The sequence below is a fragment of the Pyrgilauda ruficollis genome, unplaced genomic scaffold, assembly GCF_017590135.1.
Source record: "Pyrgilauda ruficollis isolate IOZ18807 unplaced genomic scaffold, ASM1759013v1 scaffold59, whole genome shotgun sequence".
In the NCBI taxonomy this organism is placed as follows: Eukaryota; Metazoa; Chordata; class Aves; order Passeriformes; family Passeridae; genus Pyrgilauda; species Pyrgilauda ruficollis.
In genome coordinates, this window is record NW_024527599.1 from 2003947 (window position 1) to 2025273 (window position 21327).

The 21327-nt window shown below is 41.3% G+C and overlaps 1 protein-coding gene across 14 annotated transcripts in view; it reads left to right on the plus strand.

Moving 5' to 3' along the window:
- BCAS3 (BCAS3 microtubule associated cell migration factor) overlaps positions 1–21327 on the plus strand; it is a 297954-nt gene that overhangs the window by 74588 nt on the left and 202039 nt on the right. For all 14 annotated transcript variants that reach the window (XR_005956358.1, XM_041482384.1, XM_041482385.1 and 11 more), the window contains exons 15-16: positions 4000–4264; positions 19067–19217. Coding sequence is in view for 13 of the 14 variants with exons in the window: in XM_041482384.1 (XP_041338318.1) it covers positions 4000–4264; positions 19067–19217 (416 nt within the window). In the remaining variant the exon portion in view is untranslated. The remainder of the gene's footprint in view (positions 1–3999; positions 4265–19066; positions 19218–21327) is intronic.

Consider the following 21327-nt stretch of genomic DNA (forward strand, 5'->3'; position numbering starts at 1 on the left):
CTGGGGAGATGGAGCCCTGAGCAGTGGCATTTGCAGCCTCAGTTACTGGTACAGAGCTCAGCTCTGCTTAAAGGCCCCACAGGAATCTCTCACTGTGCCCACATTCTGCCCTTGCTTTTACACGACTGAAATCAGTGTTGAGGACATGGGGAGACACAGTTGGGTCTGTGTGGGTCTGATAAATCATATTGTGTAGACCATGATTTTATTATTTTTTCATTTATGTTTGTTGCTACATCATTTCCTTAATTTTCTCAGCCAAAAAAATTCACATACAGACCAGTTTTCTAATTTATTTTGACCCTTACCTCCTCGGGACTGCTGCTCTTTCTCATTGCTTAATGATACTGGTTTTTTCTTTCTGCCATCTCCCTGCACAGCATAATTCAATACTTGAGTCCTGTGCTTCAAATCAGGGTGTTTTTTCTCTGTGACACAGCACAGTGATCATGAACAGGTCACGTTCCTGTTGCAGCACTGCTGGTCCCACTCTCCACGTTTAATTAAATGCAGTAAAATGCACAAGAATATACAGATTGCACCTGGTATAACTCCACACGACTGACAGAGGGGTGGTAGGAAGGAAAAAAAGAGTGCTAGGAAGATCAAAATGTGGTTTATTTCTGATAATTATTACTCAAATCCAGGGTTCAGCATTGTGAGGTTGGCTCTCTGTTATGTGAATTACCTGGACACAGTCCTGTGCCAGGTGCTCTGGGCTGACCTTGTTTCAGCAGGGAGGTTGGGCCAGATGAGCTTCTGTGGCCCCTTCCAACACAACCCATCCTGTGATCTGTAATATCAGAAATTATTTTTTGAGCTGTACAGTATTGAAAGCTGATCCTCAGTGGAGCTGTTGACATGTGCCATGTCCTTGGAGGACTCTCTGTATTAAATTACCTGACTGTGTCATTCAGGGCAGGCTCTGAGTGGTAGCTACATTTTAATTCAGTTTTCTGGAGGATTTTACGTCATAATGTTCAAAGCATGGGGAAATAGAGAAGTGGAAGTTATAAAGAAGCATAGAAGACTAATGGGAGGGAAACAGGAGAAGACAGGAAGCACACTGACCTTTTGGAGGAAGTCCAAAGGAGGCCACCAAAATGTTTAGAGGGCTGGAGCCCCTCTCATATAAGGAAAGGCTAAGAGAATTGGGATTGTTCAGCCTGGAAAAGAGGAGGCTTTGGAGTGGTGCATTTGTGGCCTTCCAGTACCTGAAGGGAGCCTGCAAGAAAGCTGGAGAGTTTGGGACTGAAAAGAATTTGAAAACATCTTAGGGGTTCCCAAATTAAACAAAATCTCAGGTCTGTAACTCCCTTTACTGGTCCAGACAGAAGAGGATAGATAAAATACAGACGTGAGTATTAAATGTGACATTGACCTTGAGCTATAGAATAAACTTTTCATCGTGAGAGATTTGGTGTACTTTGTACTTTATTAACATATATCTGTAAACACTATGGGGTCTTGATTGATCTTTGGTATCTAAACATTACATCATAATTAACAACAAATCCAGAAATATATTATAAATACATGAAATAATAGTACATTAACCTAAAGAACAGCAATAAACTGCAACGCTTAGCATAAACTTGAAAACCACTAATGGGCCACTGTGCAGTTTGTTTATACTCTGAGCAGTCGAGAACTCAGCATAATGTACAGGAACGTGGTGGGGAACAGCACGGCCCAGGGCATAATTTATAGGGCTTTATTGATGGACACAGCTGATTTTTGAAGCTGTTTCTGAGACTGCCACGATGAGCATTGTCCTTTCAGCTTGGTCCATGCCTTCTTCCAGTTCTCCTGGGGAGTCACGGGTTCCTTCGTGTTGCACAGATGGGTTTGTGCTGGTTTGCTGTGAGCGTGTTCAATTCATGCCCTTGGAATTGGAAATATTCTCTGAATCACCTCCTTGGAGTGCCTGTGGTTCTGCTGCTCCTCCTGTATCTGTGAAAGACAAACGAGGCCGTGTTGGAGACCAGTGAGCAGTAGGTGAATCATATGGAGCAGCAGCTTCCAAAATACTCTGCCACTGCTGAGCAGGGTTTCATAGCTCTGTTCCTGTAAATCTTAATTCATTGCACACTCTTCTGTCAATGCTTTTACCATGTTATTCCTGAGCATTAGAACCCTTCTGCCTTTGTGGTTTCAGCCGTGTTTTAGGCAGCCGTGGCCACTGCAGCCAGTGTTTGTGAGTGCTTTTTTAAAGAGAGCATTTGGGATTATGGAGTTCCACACTTTCTTCCTGTAGATCAGGAATACTTTTTTTCTGTGTAATGTTTACACTGAGGAAAAAAAAAAACCATCCTGTAGTGATTGTTTCCTGGTTTCTTGGCTGGGGTTGTCATTTGCCATGGCTGTTGTGTGTAGTTTTTGAAAGAACACAACCCCCAGGGTGCCAACTGGAAACTGAGTACTAAAGTAGAAACACACAGTTTTGTTGCATGCTACAGTGAGATGGAATTTTTTCTCTGTCATCTCATGGTTCTGTTGTAACTGAGAGTGGCAGTTTCTACACAGTTCATATGTTTGGTTTTGACCAGGAGAATTTGCCACTTTAACAGCAAGTACTGAAATTCTCTTGGTGCCATCGTTTTCCCTGACTCCACAGCCTTTGGGGGATTTTTTTTTGGAGTCCTTATTAATCCCTGTGGGGTCTCTAATCCCTTCTAAGCAATCTGTTAAGGTGAAACACTTTGTAAGCAAACTCGGAGCTCCGAGTGCTGCACTGTAGGTGTTTCAGAGCTGAATCCTGGAAGTGCCAAAGCTGTCAGGTTTGGGAGCTCGCTGAGCTGCCTCCTTGGCAGCTCGTTTGGGGATGTCACCAGCCCTGAAAGGAGCAGGTGTGTAGCGCTGGTTTTAGTTGATCTCGGTAATGTTGGCGAAGCATTTTGTGTAGTGACAGTCTGTCAATCAAATATCTTGTCACAAGTCACCAGACTTAAATCCTTTTTTTATCTCCGAGGCTTCAGGCTCTGTTGGAAACTTGCACTTCGATGAATACTTCGCTGCTTTTGTCTGGAATAGCTGGAGTGCATTTCTGGAATATTTGTCAAGATTTTATCAGTGTTTACTCCAATTTGAGTACCTAGTGCATTGTAAAACTGGCTTCAGTGAAATCTTAAAGAATTTTATTTAGTTTATGCTGTTTAATAATATAATGAAAACTAATCCTTCGTCTATATGTTTGTTTGCCATGGTAAATCCCACTTGTGTCCATGGTTCCTTTTAGTCAGCTTTTACCTTTAAAAACATTTTTGGAAGAATTGTTTCAGGACTTTTTTTCTCTATGATAAATCATTTTAACTTCGACTACTTGTTTTCTTGAGTTGTCTGCCAGGACGGGCTTGGAAACAAACTTTAATCTCTCTTTTAAAGCATTCCTTCAGGAACAAGAATTTGCTTTCCATCAAAGCATTGTGTAAAGAACACTTGAAAGAGAATTAAATCCTTCTGGACTTCGTATCTGAGATCTATGCAAGGAGTAACCGTAGTGGAAAATGTTTAACTATATTGTTGTATTTGCTTCAAAACTGACCATTTTAAGCTAAAATAAGACTTGTGCCAGTATTTTTCAAAATCAGGCCCAGTGGTGAGATCTCTCTCTTTTCTTGTCATCCCTCCCTTTTCCCGTTTTTGGGCAATCTCTGAAGATTAAACAAGCAAATACAAAACATGTAATTGAAACAATTTCCCAGCTCTTTTTAGAACAAAATTCTGTTTGAAAACTACATCAAGATCTTGTGGCTTTCTGCAGCCCTTTGCAGCATGGTCTGTTGTCATAATCTCAGAATATTTTGAAAAGTTTGGAACTGTGAATTACAGTGCATATACTGAATACTAAATTCATTGATAAATGCACCAAAATTCAACTTATTGCCTAAATGTGAGGGGTTTTTCCCCATTTCCAGTTCAGATTTGTGTTTGAGACACGACCCCTGTGTTGGAGGTGTGCACGTTGGTGGCTTCATTCCCCTGTCACCTCTTTTCCAGGTACAGGATATCTCCTTCAGCCACGACTGCCGCTGGGTGGTGGTCAGCACACTCCGAGGCACTTCCCATGTTTTCCCCATCAATCCCTACGGAGGCCAGCCCTGTGTCAGGACACACATGTCCCCACGGGTGGTCAATCGCATGAGCCGCTTCCAGAAGAGCGCGGGGCTGGAGGAGATCGAGCAGGAGCTGACGTCGAAGCAGGGCGGACGCTGCAGCCCCGTGCCCGGCCTGTCCAGCAGCCCCTCTGGCTCACCTCTCCACGGTAAATCCACTCTCTTCCTTTCTTTCCATCATGAGGAGAATATGAATTTCATAAAATGTTTTAGGTATTGTGCAAAAATATGTTATGTATGCAGATACTGCAGGAATAAGCCAAGGTGGAAATATTTTTGGAAAGATAAGTTCTAGTTTTGCAGCTTGCTTTAAGTAAATGATGCTGTCAGAGGTGTGTTAATAACTTCTACTCAAAACTGAAAGGTTGAGGGTCTTTAGGTTTCAAGTTTTGTTTCCATGTAGCATACAGTCAGTAAACTGGTCTGTATTCAAAGAATTTTCTTGCCTAAAATTCTCATTGCTCGTTTGCCTTGATGATCACAAAGCACATCTGGATATCTACAGTAAATACTGCTCAAGGAGAAATGTGGGAACAAGGCAGTGGGAAGCTGATGGCACAGATTTGTGTCTGCTTTTTGTGTGTGTGTGGGAACAACGTGACAAATAATGTGTAAAGGTAAAACAATCTGTAAAAATTGATCTGTCCATGCTGTTCCTGTGGTGGATGTGCCTTGGAGATACTCAAAGGATGTGAAAGGGAACTTCAAAAAATGTTCAAAAATTATCAATGTCACAGCTTTTCTAGTCTTGTCTTTTCTTTCAGCCTTCCTCTTTCATGAGGTCTGTGCTAGAAGCTGTTTTGTTTGCATTCAGGATTTGCTGCATCCTTATGCCTCCTTTCTGTTGAGAGTAAGTCACAAGTTCCATGGAAGTGAAAGTTTGAATAGCAGTTTGTTTGGGGTAGGCACCCTGTTCCAGTCTGAGAGTATTAAAAATGGCCAGGAACAGTCCCTCTTCCCTAATTATGAGCAGGATTAGGAGCTCTTGTGAAAGCCCAACTATGTGCTGGGCTTTCTGCTATAGAGAGAACCTTTGTGGGATTTCTGAATCAAAGGAACTGTTTTATGACTTGATGATTATTGAGGGAACCAGACTTGTCTCAGAACAACCCTCTCTATTTTTGCCTTTCTTTGGACTTCTCTGAACAAAGGTTTGTGCGTGGCTGTTCTGGAGCTATCCTCTTCTGCCTGGAGCCACTGGAAGGCACCCAAAACGTGCTCTGAACTTTCTTCCTCTTTGGAGACAGTTGTGTATCTACTATTTGACTTCCTCTCATCTCTGTACAGCAGCTCAGCCTGAAACAGGCTGGGGAGTGCTCCAAAGGTTTGCTATGGCACATCCAACTGCTTGTAACTGTGAACATCATGGAGAGAAGAGGAAGGAACTGTCAATTTGTGTGGCTATCACCCAGCCAATTCTATTTTCTGTCAAGGGAAATTGCAGTAAGTTGTTGCCTTTACAATCCTCTGAGGTACATTTGAAGTTTTGAATAGATTTGACACTTTTTAAAAAGAAGAATCAGCAGTTTCAGGATGCTCAGTGATGGAGGTAGGAGACAGACGTGCATGGACGAGTCACAGAGAAAGGCAGCAGCTTTTAGGGGAGTGTCTCAAGAGTTCTGGGCCTTCAGTTTGCAGATGTCTGTCTTGAAAGATAATAAATCAGATTTCTTTCAAGATCTCTGTGCAGCCATCACTGCTTGAAAACTAGCTCTGTTTAAACAAACAGCTCCACTGGAAGTCTGCACATGGGTGCTGAGAATTAAGGCAGGAAGGTGACTTTGATTTCTGGAGGACTTCACACAGATTGTACTCATCACTTCCGCAGTGCAGAAGTTGGACACGTGCTATGATTGTGTGTTGGTAACTTGCAAAACTTCATATGAACGTTTTCCATGAGAAATTTGTGGGGATTTGTAGATGAGTTAGCACAGATGCCTTAAAAAAATTAGGAAAAAAAATAGTTGAGTTTGAAAGACTCCATTTGGTAAAGTACTGTAATATTTTCAGTAATTTTATTGCTGCTTTTTCATTTCAGTAATCTTTCAGTTCCCCTGGTTAAAGGCAGGCAGGATATTGAACCCTATTCTAAGCTTTTTATAAAAAGCCATTTATCATCAACTTGTAAAAGACTCCTGAAGTTCGGAGCAACTTTCAGCAGAGGGATTGTGTGTGTGTGTGTGTGTGGCAGCAGGATTAGTCAGAGACCGATGATTATTTTAATTTGTGAGCTAAGATGTGTTTACTCAGATTGTAACAGCTCCTTACCATATTATAATGTTAAATTATTGTTGTTTGGAGGAGTCGAGGCAGTCTGGTGACAGAAGTGTAAACGAGTACTCGAAACAGAAAAGAGCAGTTCTGGGTTTAATTCTTTGCTTTACTTCTAACTTGCTCTGCAACCCTTGAATTCTTTTCAGCTGATTTTGTCTGTCAGCTCTCCGCTGTGTGACAGCAGTAAAAATCTCTGTGTTCCCCGCGTGTGGAATGACTTTAATTTTGCAGCTTTCTTCAAGAAGAATAACTGTTATGTTCCTTAATCACCCCTCTAAGTGCAGATGATTATGGTGGAAATAAAGCTAGAGACCGTGTCCTGGAGAGAACCATTGCTCTGGGACAAGGTGTTGATTAAGTGACTGATTCAGAGGAGATTGTGGCAAACTGGAGGATTTTTCTGTGTGGAGTCACGTCATCACGATTTTCCTCTTACATCTTTTCCAGTTTTCAGTAAACCCTACATGAAAAAACTGCTTTTAATCTTTCTGCTGATATTCCTTAGGCCAAAAGACTGCACTGTCTTATCTTCCCTTTTGCTTAGCAATTGTAACTTATTGATAGAAACTTGTGATTAGCTTTTGTTCTTGTAAATATTTTCAGAGCTCGGGCTCTGTCGTATTTTTCTCACTTGTTTTTTTTCCTCCTAGTCTCAAAATGAAACTGTTTGCTGTGTATATAGTAGCAAGACAATCTATTTACATTGTGTTGGAGCACCCTAGGACTGTTTACCCACACAATGTCAGCCTTTGCTGGGGGTAGGGATGATTTCATTTCCAAATGAATCATTGTTTGGCTTTGTTCTTTCCAGCAGAATGAAGTAAACTGTTAAATAGAGGATGATAAAGAGATATTTCCTTTGCACCTTTTATAGCCGACAGAGATTTTGTTTGGGCTGTTCTGTCTCTTAATGCAGCGAGGTTGTATTTTTGTCATTCCCTTGGATTGCCAGAGTGTGTTGTCAGGAATATCTGAGTTATGTCGGGATCCTTTTATGGGCTTTTACTATTATAAGAGTATTACTACATCGGTTGGTTGTTGGGGTGAACATTAGGGTAAAATATGGCCTTATGTGACCATTTCACTTGTATAAAATTGGGTTTATGGTCCTTACCTGTCTGACAGGTACGCTGTGAGAATTAAAGGATGAATAGTTAAAGCAGAGCAATGTCCTTGGTGTTGCAAACTTCTCCGTGTTCTCTTCAGGACACATGTGAATAGCAAGGAACATTTAGCTGTAAAAATGCAATGCTTTACTTGGACGGTTGAAAACTGCACATAACTCCAATTATTTTAATCCTGCAAATTAAAATTTACAGAATGTTATTAATTCTTGCATGGGCAGTAAGTGAAATAAAGTCTGTGTAGCTCTGCTCACTCGGTTTTCTCTGTTGTTGGCTGCAGGAATTTCCAGCACCAGAACAAATAATAATCCAGTAAGTTAACATTGGATCTACAGCTACACATCCACACCTACTAAAAATATTCCATAATAATATGATACTCTCTGAATTTGCCTTGCATTTCATTGGGGATTGAAGTATTTATTTATTTGCCAAAAAACTGTTCATAGTACGCCGTGGTTCTGTTTCAGATTTAATACCGATGCTGAGAGGGAGTATATAAATTTAGAATTATTTAAAAATCATGTTATTCTTGATACAGTGCATTCAGGCTTGTATTTTTCTCTTTATAAATATTTTAGTATGGCACGTTTTTCATTGCAAAATCTTTTCTAAGTTTAAAAACCAAATGGTTTTCCCTTGCTTTTCCTTCATTTGTCACAATCGCAACATGATTAAAATCCAAGCGTAAAACTGGAAGTTTGATAAACATGCAGCCTGAGATGCTTTACATATTTTCACGTTACTTTTCACTATTTCCCAGAGTGAAACTCCTTTTACTAGAAGAATTCTTATGGGAAAGCAGAGTTGAAAGGACTGACATCATCAGCCCTTCCTGAAAAACAGATTGGTTTCCTTTAAGTAACACTCACTTAAGAAACCACCTATGTAGAGAGAGGCAGACAAAAATAGTTTCAAAGAAAATTAACTGTATAATAACTTAAAGCACTGGAGGGCAGTTCCTTCACGAAACGCTGTGAACACGAGCTGACAACGGTTCTCGGAAAAACTCTCTATTAAGTTTAATTTTTCTCTTTGTAGCGTCTCACGGTAGAAACAGTTTGCGCGGAAACAGCAAGAGCGAGCTGCAGCATCGGCCCGCATTGTTTTATCGCGCTTTTAACATTCCTATTTGTGTCACTGTCGCGTTTCTCCACAGCGTCACACTCGTCTCTTTTTAAATTTTAAGCGTCATTTCAAATAATTTCAAATGATTCCTTTTGCGGCTCCGTTTCTTAGCGCAGATTTCGCCCCGGCCGCGCCGGCTCCCTCAGCGCTCCCGCCTCACCCGCCGCGGCCTGCAGGGGGCGCCCTCTCCCCGGCCATGGCGCCTCAGGCGGGGCCGGCCCTGAGGGGGGATCCTGGCGTGGAAGCGCCGTAACACGGATAAATGGTGGCGATGAGGATAAACCCCTCTCTTTTTCACTAATGCAGGCACTAAGCTGCTTTCATGGGCATCGTAAATATTTATTTATTTATTTATGTACAAATATAAACCGTCCATATTCTCTGTGCTGGCCGAAGCATTGAGCGATTCTCTTCACAACTTCACTTGAAGTTTCTCTTCACGGTTTTAAGGCAGTTGAGAAAAAAAAACCCCAAATTAATTTACCTGGTGGGAATTTTCTGCTAGTGACCATTCTGTGATTCTGTGATGATTCTTTCTTTCTTAATCAGTCCCGGTGGTGGTGATGGAAGGTCCCAGGTGCAGGGCTGGGAGAAGAGGTGGGAAGAGCTGGAATCACCAGTTTGGGAAGCGGCCAGCAGCTTACTGGGTTTAAGGAAGCTGTGTTTTTGCTGCCTTTCTCCCCAGCACCCCTCCCTTTTTTTTGCCTTTTGTTTGTTTGTTTGTTAGTTTTGTTTGTTTGTTTGTCTTTTGTAATCTATAGAGAATCAGTGGAGTGAAAGAAGTGGGTGGTGTATTTTGGATAGTTTCTGAAGTGGAAGGAAAAGATCCATTCCCTTCAGATAAGTAGGGAAGTAGACTGATAAATTCTGTCACAAGGGAAGTTCGTGTCTGTACATCAAGTGTTTCTGAAGCAGGTTTTTGTAAACAGCGTAGATCGAAGACTGGGGCATGTTTGAGTTGATATTTGAAAGAGAAGTTTCAGATATTCCAGATAGATTGAAAATTGAAGGGGACGGACATCAGAAGGGAATTGCAGCTCTGGAAACAGAGAGTGTAAAAATGTATGACTGAGTGATTTAGCACAGCAAATGCTGTAGCAGCCGTCAGAGCAAACGGTTTTGGAGAGGTTGTGGGTAGACAGACAGAGGGGAAATAATCGGCAGCACACAGGAGACCGTGATGGCAGAGATGGATCACGAGGTGAAGGGAGAGAGGAAGGCAGAGAGGAGTGGGATTACCACAGATGTGAACGTCCCACTGAAGTTTTCCTGTCAGGATGGATGATTTCAGTCTTGGTAACATGAAATGGAAGGAAATTTTGAGAGGGTCAAGTGCTGATGTGTCAGAGTCAGGTACTGCGGGAGTCCACAAAGTGGTAACTGGAATTTTAAGTGTTTATCTGAAAACGACTTACTGAATTTTTTTTTTTTTCAATTGTTCCTTTGATTACTCCCTGTTAGTTTACAGTAAACCGGTGTTTTTCCATCCACAAATCTCCCCAGCTAACCAGGTACATAAAAGACAGGCTAGTGCATTTCCTTTTTGTACACTGCAGGTAGTAATGACATCCTGAAGTTGATGCAGTGTTTTGATCGGGTTGCCAATTGGAAATTGATAAATAATGATATTAATGATCCATGCGAAGGAACATGCTCAAATTTACATTTTCTCAGTGCCTCAGTTCAGACAGTTAGGTACACTTGTGTGCAGCTGAAATGGGTGTGATCAGCATAAAAACCATCGCTAGGATTGAGATTTGGAGTAACAGCGCAGCTGAAAGGAGTTGGTCACTGAAGGAGTGACGCAGGAAAGATTCTCTGCATGGTTCATGGCCAAAGCACAAAGGGGAAAGGCTGGAATTAGGTCAGGAGAAGAGTGGACTGGCACAGAGGAGACACTGCAGTCCAGACATTTGTTGGTAGGTCAAGGAATGTAAGTGGTTCAAGGGAGCTGCCATCAGTGAAATGACAGAAAGTAGCTTTGCTCACCTGATACAAGCCTGTAATATGTTGGATCAGAAGGTGAGAAAGTAGAATCTAGAGTTTTTCAAGAGACTGTGTCAGCTGAAGGAGGAGGTTTAAGTATGGAGGGTGTTGCATGACAAGGGAGGTTTGGCATGAGGGAAGGTGAAAGCATGTGAAGCTCCGTGTAAATAACCAACGAGGGGAAGGAATGGGGCAAGAGCTGGTGGGAACAATCATTTTATCTGATGGACATGCTGAGTTGAAGCCCAAACACCTTCTGCTTCCCCTGGCAGTGGGTATTCTGGGAATCCAGGGCTGCTCCCTTGTGTCTGCAGCCTGAATCAGACTCTCTGTCTATATGATTGGTGATGGATTATGCAGTAAATGGGTGTTGCCCTTGCTGCCCTCTTTTTTTTTTTTTTTTCCAGTTTATTATTCTTAAGTAAGGCATTTAATCAACTGTGCATCTTTGGTAGCCTGAAAAATGTAAACACTTTATGGAAAGAAACGTAAGCCTTAAGATTAGAAGTAAAATATACTTCTATCTTTTAAAAGGTTTATCTTTACCCTTAAATATGCTGATTGAGCTTATTCTTTTTCGCTTAGCCCTTGTGGGCTGTTAAAATCAGTTGCTTTTTCCCATCTCAAGGAAATGCATCTTTGACACTTCTCATGACCTGAGTCACGATGCTGTCACGGAGCCAGAAAACATCCTCAACGGTCATGGGTAAAAGAGCAGAGCTGCCAAGGGTGTGTGGTGGGTGCAAGAGGGACAGATTGCTTCAGTTCCTATCCTATGGGTGTTTCAGACAAGCCATTTATTATAATTACCCATGGATATTATTATCAAGTTCTCAAATGCAGTGGTTCTCAAGGCACTTTTTTTTTTCCACATAACTTGGGATAAATCTCGTGTATTCAACCGGGATTGAATTCAGATGCTAAAATATTTGTTCTTATGGTTGCAACCAGAGGGAAAATAAGGCAGAGATGGAAAAGTGAGGATTAAAAACTCACAGATGTATTAACATGTAGTTTATCATCAAAATAAAATCAAAAAACCCTTTGGGTAAGGGGCTGGCATTAAACTTTCCCTATCTCCTCATCGAACACATTTGCACACAGAGATGTCCTTCAGAAATTCCCAGGCCAGTTCATTCTGCAGTTTCTGTGAGCAGCAGATGAGTTTTTCTGACTCTGCTGTCTCAGTACAAAAAACATTAAGTTCATAAAGATAATTTTATTCTGTATCATTTAGAAGAGAAGTCTGAGACACCAAAATTTTCCAAAGTTTACAATGCTGAAGCATCTCGAAGTCATTCTGAAAGAAGGCTTTGAATTGAAATCTGTGCTGATCTGAATTATGATGGATGGACACAACGAGGGGCAGCAATAGTGCATTCTTGTTTTCTCAAGCGCTTCATCATTCACCAGCAGACAGTGTTAGCAGAATTCCCATGTGCAAGAAATCGGAGCAACAGAGCCTCTCCCCAGCGCCCGGAGGCTGCCTGCACGATAACCTCATTAGTGCAGTGTTAGTCTGAGCTCAGAGTCCTGTCCTCTCAAGAGTTTGCAAACTCCAGTGCGGAGCTGTGGTAGCCACAGCCTCTGGCCCAGAGCTGGCTTACAGCCACATGCTGAGGAGGATGCCACTGCTCCTTGTTTGCAGCATACTGTGCAGCTATACCTGTAGTAGTTGTAAGAAACTAACCTTGCACTCTCCCCGTCTGTGGAGAGCTGAAGGTGCAAGATCTGTTTCAGAGAGGATGGAATTGGCCCTGGCCTTTGCTGGAGAGGACCCAGCAGAGGGTGGCCAGATTGGCTGTTCTGGCTGGTAACACCATCTGGAACAGCCCAGCTGAAGCGTTGCTGCCGCTGCCTGCTCAAAGCCTGGAGCCAACAGCTGGCAAACCAGTTTGGTTGGGTTTACTTCGAGTTTTGCCCATACATGGACTTGAGCCTTTCATAAACAGTATTTTTAGTTAAATAAGTCCCAAAAGATGATTATTGTGCCAGACTTGTGTGTGTGGTGGTGGAGGGGTTGTTCTCTAAGGAAATCCGTCTTTGTCCAGGTAGAGGCACAGGCAGCAAAGGGGTCATGGGAGTTCTTTCTCTGCTGAGCAAAGGAAGAGATTATTGGGTATCAGTGAGTGGGACACTTCATAACTGAGGGACAAAGTTCCTGAAACTGAAGATAGTAGAAAAACTCCAGAGGGAGGAAGGGACTGTTATGAGGCCATGTTCAGATTTTGAGTGGATGTTGCTGAAGTTCAAGGAGCTCGGGTGAGAGGGCAGGGGACTCTGTCCCAGCAGTGACCGAGACACTTGGACTGGTGCTTGTGCGTCTCTGCTGAGCACTCTGACTTAGGAGCTGTCACCATCACATGCCTTGCCTGGATGCAAGCAGAGAGCAAGCTCTTCTTTCTTAGGGTGACCGTGAGATTTAGTGCAGCTGTGTTTCCAAAGGTTCCATATCAAACGGATTTAAATGTTACAAAAACAACCGGCTGCGTTATTTTCTCCCATCCATTCCAATGGAAGCAAGTTAGTGATAGGTTTAGCTCTGAGTAGCTACATGATATGTGTACAGGAGCTAAGACATAATATTCCTCCTTTAATGGGTCTAATTGTACTGGAAATATTGAGGGTTAGGGTGTGAAATGAGTTTAAATTTGATAGGACACAATTCAAGGAAATGGCAATGTAACTTTAATTGAGAGGCGATCGTTAACTAAAATAATTCGTTTCCTGACTTTTTCTAGGAAAATGTCTAGCATTCTACAAAGAAAGATAACACATGTTGGACCGAATAAAACAAAACATGAAAGCAAAAGCCCGCTTTGGCAGTAATTAGGGCTCGTGGTGCTGGGTGTGTTTCCCGGGCCGTTACTGCGTTTGTCTGTCAGGCTCTTCCAAGGGCTCCGTGAGCCAGCATTGCTTCCGCTGGGTTCTCTGCTGGGGTCACAAGGCAGCGTTTCTCACCAGGGCGCTGCTGTTTCCTCTTCCGACTGTAGTAGATTACACATTATACTGGAACATGTCTGAGGAAAGGTCAGAAACGAGGGTGAAAGTCTTGGAACTGAAGCTGGGAAGCTTTCCATTCTCATCCGGGAAACTTTTTGTATTGAATAAAAAGCAAAGCAAAATAAACCACCACATCCATGACACTTCTGTTTTTCCTGCCATTTTTTGCCTACCAGTTAGAGAGGATTTTATTTCCCTTGCATTATAAAATTAGGGAACGTAGCTGAGGAATCCTCAGTGTTACACTAAACAGAAATAATGGCCAAACATGGTTCATTTTCCTGTAACTTGGCCTCCACATGATTGCATAGCCTGGAGTTACTGCATTTTTATTTACCAAATTATAGATGTTTATATGTAGTGTTAATGTCAGTAGACTTCGTGGTACCCTTTGAAATGGAGTCTGTTAAATACTGGAAGATATAAAAGCTAATCAAGTAGGGTTTGAATTTTAATGACACTGCATTACTAAGCTTTTTGTATTGGAGTAATGGAAGAAAAATGGAAAAAATCAACATAGAAGCATTTTATTATAAGGCTGAGAGGTGCTTGATACCACTTTCGTTTTTCAAATAAAGTGTACAGAGAAGCTAAAATCCTTCTGATCATTACTTTCCTACCAGAAAAAAAATTGTCTGAGCCAAGCCCTCTTTGCTTTGCTCACTGACATTTTACACCAAAGAAAATTCTGCAGCACTTGGAGACCTGTCTTACACATGCTGAAATTTGGGTAAAAGGGTTTAGTTTCAGTTTGTTGATAAGTTGGTGTTTGCATCCCTTAGGTGTGAAGGTGTAGTTTTGGTTTTAAGCTTGGCTGTGATTTAGGAGTTCCGTTTCCATGCACAAATGGGATTTGTGGTACTGATAGATTCAAACTCAGTTGAAATCAGATAAGAAGTGATTTGGTTGCATTAATGTGGTGCTGTGCGTGGACTGAAGAGCAGAGTAACAGAGGCTTCCTCCACATCATTCTTTCAGGATCCTATAAAGTCTTTTTGCCACACTGTGTTGCTGCTGAATGCAATCCTTGGGGCTGGGGAATGTCCCTGCCAAGCTGCATTTTGATGTCCAGTTGTGTCATTAGTAGTGCCAAAAATCAGGGTGTTTCTCCTCCTCTCTCCTCAGAGATGATCTCTGACAGCAGTGCCCTCAAGTGCTCTGCTCAAACACTGACCAGTTTGAAATCTGGCCTGAATTCATCAAGGCTCTTAGTTGATCAGAAGAGGACACGTAACTGTATTAATTGCTTTCAGTTGACTGATTGCTTTTTGAACAGTGTTACAAGCTTGCAACTCTTGAATGTTTCCCCCTTGATGTAGCTTTCCTTTCATATCCAAAAATACGTATTGAAAACTTTAAGACGTGTGACTTGATCAGATGTTTTAATCTCATATTCAGGCCTACAGAGCAACTTACAGATTCAACATTTGAGGTTTGTGGAGAGCTGAGGGTGTCTCTGCCCAGGGGTTGAGGAGGGAAGCGATGCCGTGGGATCCCGAGCCTCTCCAGCCATACCTGGGAGAGCTGCTCCTGATGGCTTTTCCACAGATGTCCAGCTTTGTCAAAACCCACTAAATCTTGTGAAGTTTATTTTCCTTATAGCATCTGTATTTTATAATGGTGCTTTTAATTTGTTTTTTCTTTGCCTGCTGGGATTTCTTTTGTCCGGCACTTGCGGGCCTCCCTTTTTTCCTCGGTGGAAGTGAGTCTGTCAGTGATGGCCGCTTTGGGAATACAGCTCGGCCCGGCGGCCGCTCCCTCCCTCTGACAACAAAGCCCATTGTTGTTTTCTTTCTTCACTTTTATCCTCGGCTTAATCCATTTCTCCTTTGATTGTCAGTGGAATAAAACGTCTGGAAAAGAGTGGCTCAGGTTTTGGGGGGATGAGATGGTGGTGGTTTCGCAGACTCTCAGCAAACAGGTCCAAACCCAATGGACTGGGTTCTCAGTGTCTCAGTAGGCAATGTTTGCCCAAGGTAAGGCTGCACTTGCAAATAAACTTGTCAGACTCCAGAGCCATGGCATCCCCAGCTTTTTGGAAGTCCCTTAGTAAAATTAGTAAGAGATATACCAGCCTAGACTGGCTTTAATGTATCCCATGCACAGCTCTGATACGAAAATTTTTTAAGAGATATACCAGATATAAGAGATATACCTAGACTGGCTTTAATGTATCCCATGCACAGCTCTGATACGAAAATTTCCTCTATGGCAGCCCATGGAAAGACAAATACTTGACCCCATGCATTGCATATGGTCCTGAGGGCTCTGGGTGATTACCAAGGGAAAGTGCCTCCTTGCTCAGGATGCTCCACTGGAAATGATCCTTGAGGGGACGTGTTTGCCCTGGAATTGTGATGCTGATGATTGATTGCAATGAAAGCATTCCTGGAGTAGTCTGTAGGATGAGATCTCTGTGTGTCAGTCTCCAGCCATTTACAGTTAAATGCACTGTCCACATGTCAGGAGGTAACTTGAGTTCAGCATTCTGCTGGATGAAAAACACTGGATATTTCTACCAGACTTAAACTTTGGCTTATTTGTTGCTTGTCCTTTGACAGTGAATCAACAACGGCTTGAGCTGTAGAAATAATGTTGATGCTTGACTGCATTCTTTGTGCTCTTTTGGCCCGATCTGACTGCCCTGTGCACACACAACTCCTGTTTGCTGCAGGAGTTTCCTACTTGGAAGGGCTGGAAGAACGAAAGGGTAATTTTTGGGATTCCTGGATGGGTACAGCAGCACACCAGAAAATTAGGGGGTTTTCTTTAACCTTAATCATCCCCACCATCTTAATACTATTCTAGTCAGATTTACGGAACAACTTTCCTGTCAAAAATAATTTCTCTCCTCTTTGTAGCATTCCAACTTTTAATTTTTGACTAGTATCACTTTTAATTACATTTTTTGCAGTGAAGCAACTGACTGTTGCAGCAGAAAATGCAGGTTGGCAGGCAATGGTTATTGTGACATATGTTTGGTATTTACAGCTTTTCCATTTGTCACAGCAGAATTTTTTTATCATGTTTGTGCTGTGAAGTGCTGTGTGTTCTGAGGTCTGGTTTAGTTAATTTTTATTGAGGTTTGCATACATCAGATTTAGCTATACTTCCAAATACATAGTTACAAATTAAATGCTTGACCTCCTGATGTTTTTGGTTTCTTTCTCAAAGAAGAATCATCTTATATTTTAGTCCCTTTCAGAATACACATTTACACATTTTCATTCTTTTTTTTTATTTAGTTCTTTTTTGGGGGGTTTATTGTTTCCTTATATATGAGTCTATAGACTCAAGACTCAAGAATTTGTAAGATGTTGTTCCTACAATTAATAAAAACCTCTGAAGGGATGAGATAATCCTGCAGTTTTCTAAGTATCCTTAACTGCTCTGGGAGTCCTCAACTTGTATGGAAGCAAAGCAGCTCATCCTTGTGTAGGAATGATGTCTGTAAATTCCTCATTTCTCTGCATGCAATAATCCATGGAATCAGCTGAAGGCTTTGCATATGGAAAACCACATGAAGCTGGGGGCAGAGGGCACTGAGACATGAAATGTGCCTTGAGAGGGGAGAGGGGGCTGTTCCAACCCAGCCTGTGGCTCAGTAGTTCAGAGTTAATCGTTAGATTCTGAACAAGTAATAGAAAACAAATTACAGACATTTGGAGCCCCCTCAGTGGATACTGTCAGTGTTTGCTGTGCCCATGTGGATCCTGGGGAATATGGGAGAGGGAGACACTTCCAGAGAGGCCTTGGCTGCAGGAACACTGACTAATTAGACAATAATGCACAAAACTATTCATATGCCTTTCTGAAAAAAAACAAAAATGTATTATTAAACTAATTTTTAAAAAATTGCATCTCAGTCTTATTTAAAACTGAGCTGGGTTTTTTTTTTCCTTTTCCTTTTTCTTTGTATTCCAAGTTGGTGCAGGAAAATTGCTATTAATGAAATCTGCTCCCTGGGAACTTCAATAGGCTTGTTCTTCATTAAAGCCTTTCTATTTCTCTTAAAACGTATTGATGGATGCTCAGGCCAGATACTTATCACAAAATACACTTTGTAATTTCATCATTTCTGTTATTGTGCTTCTCTGAGATGCAGAGGTCTGGGGGCTTTGCAGAAAAAAAACCCAAATAAAACCCCCAAGCTTACAGTTATATAGTATTAAAAGAAGGGTGAAGGAAGCATTGAGTGTCTTTAGGATGATGAGACATTCATTAAGATTTTTCCGCCTTCCTTTTCCTATTTTCAATCCATCTGAAGTACCATTAAAGCTTTTCAGGCAGCTTCCTGTGAGAAACCCTTTGCTGTGCTGTTTTTCTTCCTTGAAAAAAGGTGGCTGCTCTTGAGGCAGATTGTATGGATTTGGCCTGGGATTTGTATAATATCTGTGTAGAATGCATCGGTTGTTTAGGAACCTAATTCCCAATATGGTTCCCTTTTGATTAAGAACAAAGCCAGCGTTTCACAGCATTATAGGAACACAGAAAAACAAGTTAATGATCTAAACCTTTTAATTCATGGTTGCTTGTCTATTTAAAGTACTTTTGATTCTGCTATAAACAGACTGGCCCCTTTTTTTGTTTAACTTCTTTCTTTGGTTTCTTCACATTTCTTTCTTTACTGTCCATGAAATTTGGAGCTAGTTTCCTTTTCCAACTGAAGAATGAAAGGTTGTGACTACAGAGTGATACAGCGAGTAAGAAAGCGTATCCAAACTGGGCGTCCATCCAGCACAGACCTCTTTGAAATCAGCTAAATTTAGGGTTGTTGAGGGCTTTTTTTGTTATGTTTTCCCTTTCCTTTTTTTCAGTACCTGTGTTTCATTTTCGTCTTTTTGAATGAATATGAAATTTGTTACTTTTTTGATACTTTTTTTTGATTTTTACATCTAGTTTGGCGTGGCTTTATTTGACATAGTTACTTGATATTTCCCTCCAGCCTTAGTTCTGCAGATGATTATTCTGTATGTCTTTATCCGTCGAGACAACAAAAGCGACCTTTTCAGGACTTCCAATTACCAACACTGTATGTGGTACTTTAGGAAAATAATTCCCTTGCAGCTACTCCTTTTTTTTAAACAGAGAATTGGAATCCAGAGCTTGTCCTTCAAATCGAACTCGAAAACTTTTCGGTGAACAAAACTGCCAGACAAGCAGCAGCAGCAGCAGGAATAATTTCCCTTGCATGGAAAAGAATCCTTCCTTATCCCCATATGTAAAATTAGTAATTGCTTCTTCCATTTTAATTTTTTCTTTATCTGAAATGAAGATTATTTTTTTAGATTTTTTTCTTTTATTACGACAGCAGCTTGTTTATGGGTTTTTTGGGGGTTTTTTTGGTCTTTTTTATCTTATTTCAGGCAGATGTAGAAATGATAAATGAAGAAAAATTTCCAGTAATGTGTTTTATTGCATCTCTATCCCATCAAGGTAAATTGAACAGCCAAGACACTTACAATAACTTCACAAACAACAATCCTGGGAATCCTCGACTCCTGCCTCTCCCAAGTCTGACTGTGGTGTTGCCTCTTGCTCAAATCAAGCAGCCAATGACCTTAGGGACCATCACCAAACGCACAGGGTAAGTGGCACAAACCTTCCTCAGCCTTTGTGATTCATGTGGAAATCATTTGTGTTATTGGTGAGAATTAGTTTTATTCTATATTTTAATTTCAGTGTATGTAATTTAATAGCAGCAGAAGAGGGCTGGGAGGAAGAGGAGACTGAAAACGTCAGATAAATAAATACAACCTGAAAACAAACCTCTGTAAATTCAGGAATATTCATTTGGGTGGGTCAGGAGACATTTTCACACCAGGAATTGGAATGAAACATAAGCAGAGCTGTATTCAATCAGAATAAAATATGGCTTTACTTTTTTCCCCAAGTTTGTTTATTTTGATTTCCAACATTTTCAAGCAGAAACGATTTTTCACCATCAGAGCTAGAAAGACAGTAAGCCAGGTTCAGCAGAAAGGCAAAACTTAATCCCACTGTTTTCTTGACCTTATTTTTCCTCTGTTGCACTGTTCTGGACTGGGTGGATTTCCACTCCAGAGTCAGCTACACTACTTCTCATGTGCCATGATAAAGTACTTCAAAGTATTTTTTGGGAAAAGCTTCTCTATATATATTTTAAGATTTTATGAGCTTCGTAAACCATAGCAATTTAAAATTAATTAATACTGTCTAACAGTGGACATTTTTCTTTTGCTAAACTTTAAATATTCTTTTATTGTAATTAAAGCTACAGTGTGATGATTATATTTTTCCTCTCTCATTTTCTGGTTGTTTGAATTCCTGAATATTTTCCAGTTAAAAACCTGATCCATTAGTTTTCAGAGGGCTTTTATATTTTTAAGGAAAGTAGATCCGAGCATGGCATGTGGTTGGACAAAACAACTGTGAGTCCTACAGCTTCCTAACCTTTTCCTGCATTTTGGCAAACACAGGCACTGCCTCCCTTGCTTCAGTGCTTTCTTGCTCAAACCCTGCTCATGAAGTGAATTTTCCCTTGTGTTTCATGAACCGGGAATTATTTTTCAGGCGAGAGCTCACGGATATTCCCTCTCTCCCTGTGTAATTCCCATGTTTGTGCTGGAGTTCAGGACATGCTGTAAAATCCCCTCTAGCTGGGTGCACTGGGTGTGAGTGCTGGCAGGCAGGAGCTGGGCTGTGCACGTGTGCATCCCTTCGTGTCTGTCCAACAATCCACTCCTGGCCTTGCCGTGAAACGGGAATTTCACGGGGCTCGTTGAGCCAAACGTGAGCCACAGACACGCAGCTGCCCCAAGCGCACAGAGAAATTCCTGAACTTCACAGATAATTGGAAATGGAACTTAAGAAACAGTGAAGAAACAGTTTGAGGGTCATGTTGAGGTTTAGCTTCCTCCACAGACACATTTCAGTTGCTTATTTTTTGCTTTTTTAGTTTTCTGCTCAGTTTAAGCTGAGTGAAAAAAATTTTGCTGCTGCTCAGGTGAATTTTGGAAGCATATCCAGGTGTGATCCTGGATGAGGATGGGAAGGGAGGTAGGATCAGAGGGAGGTTGTCACAGGGCAGGAGTCACAGTTCCTCAAAGAGGGGAAATACCAAAAACCTGGCTTGAAGAATACGGCCACTGAAGGACAGAAATATAAATGTGGGCTCCCAAAAGTGGAATAGACACTTAGAACCAGGTGGGACACAGCAGAGAAAGAAATTAAAAATTCACCTGAGGGCCTGCCAGGGGAGGTAGGTAATAGGAACAGTGAGAAGAAGGATTTGGAAAAAAACTCTTGGTTTACAGTTGTATTTAATGTGAAATTCTTCACAAAGGTTTCCTTAATGCCAAGAAACCTTTCTAAAATTATTGCAATTGTACAAAGTCTGCATATTTTATTTAATGTTTTATTCTTAAACATCTAAAACATATTTGGAGTGTTCATATTTGTAGTTTTATGGTAAATTATGCTATTCACAAACTGTCTCTGTTCCATTTTATGTCATTTTTAAAACTAATTAAATTTAAAATGCTCAATGAGGCTTATGTAAGGGGGGAAAACAACAGTCATGGGAAATACCCTGCTGTGTAAATAGAGTTTTCATGAATGAGGATCATAATTTTCAGCACAGCCCACGTAGCCTTGTAACGGTAAGCCGAGAGCTTCCTTCATTTGTTCTGCATCCAAAATATTTGATGAAAGTACAC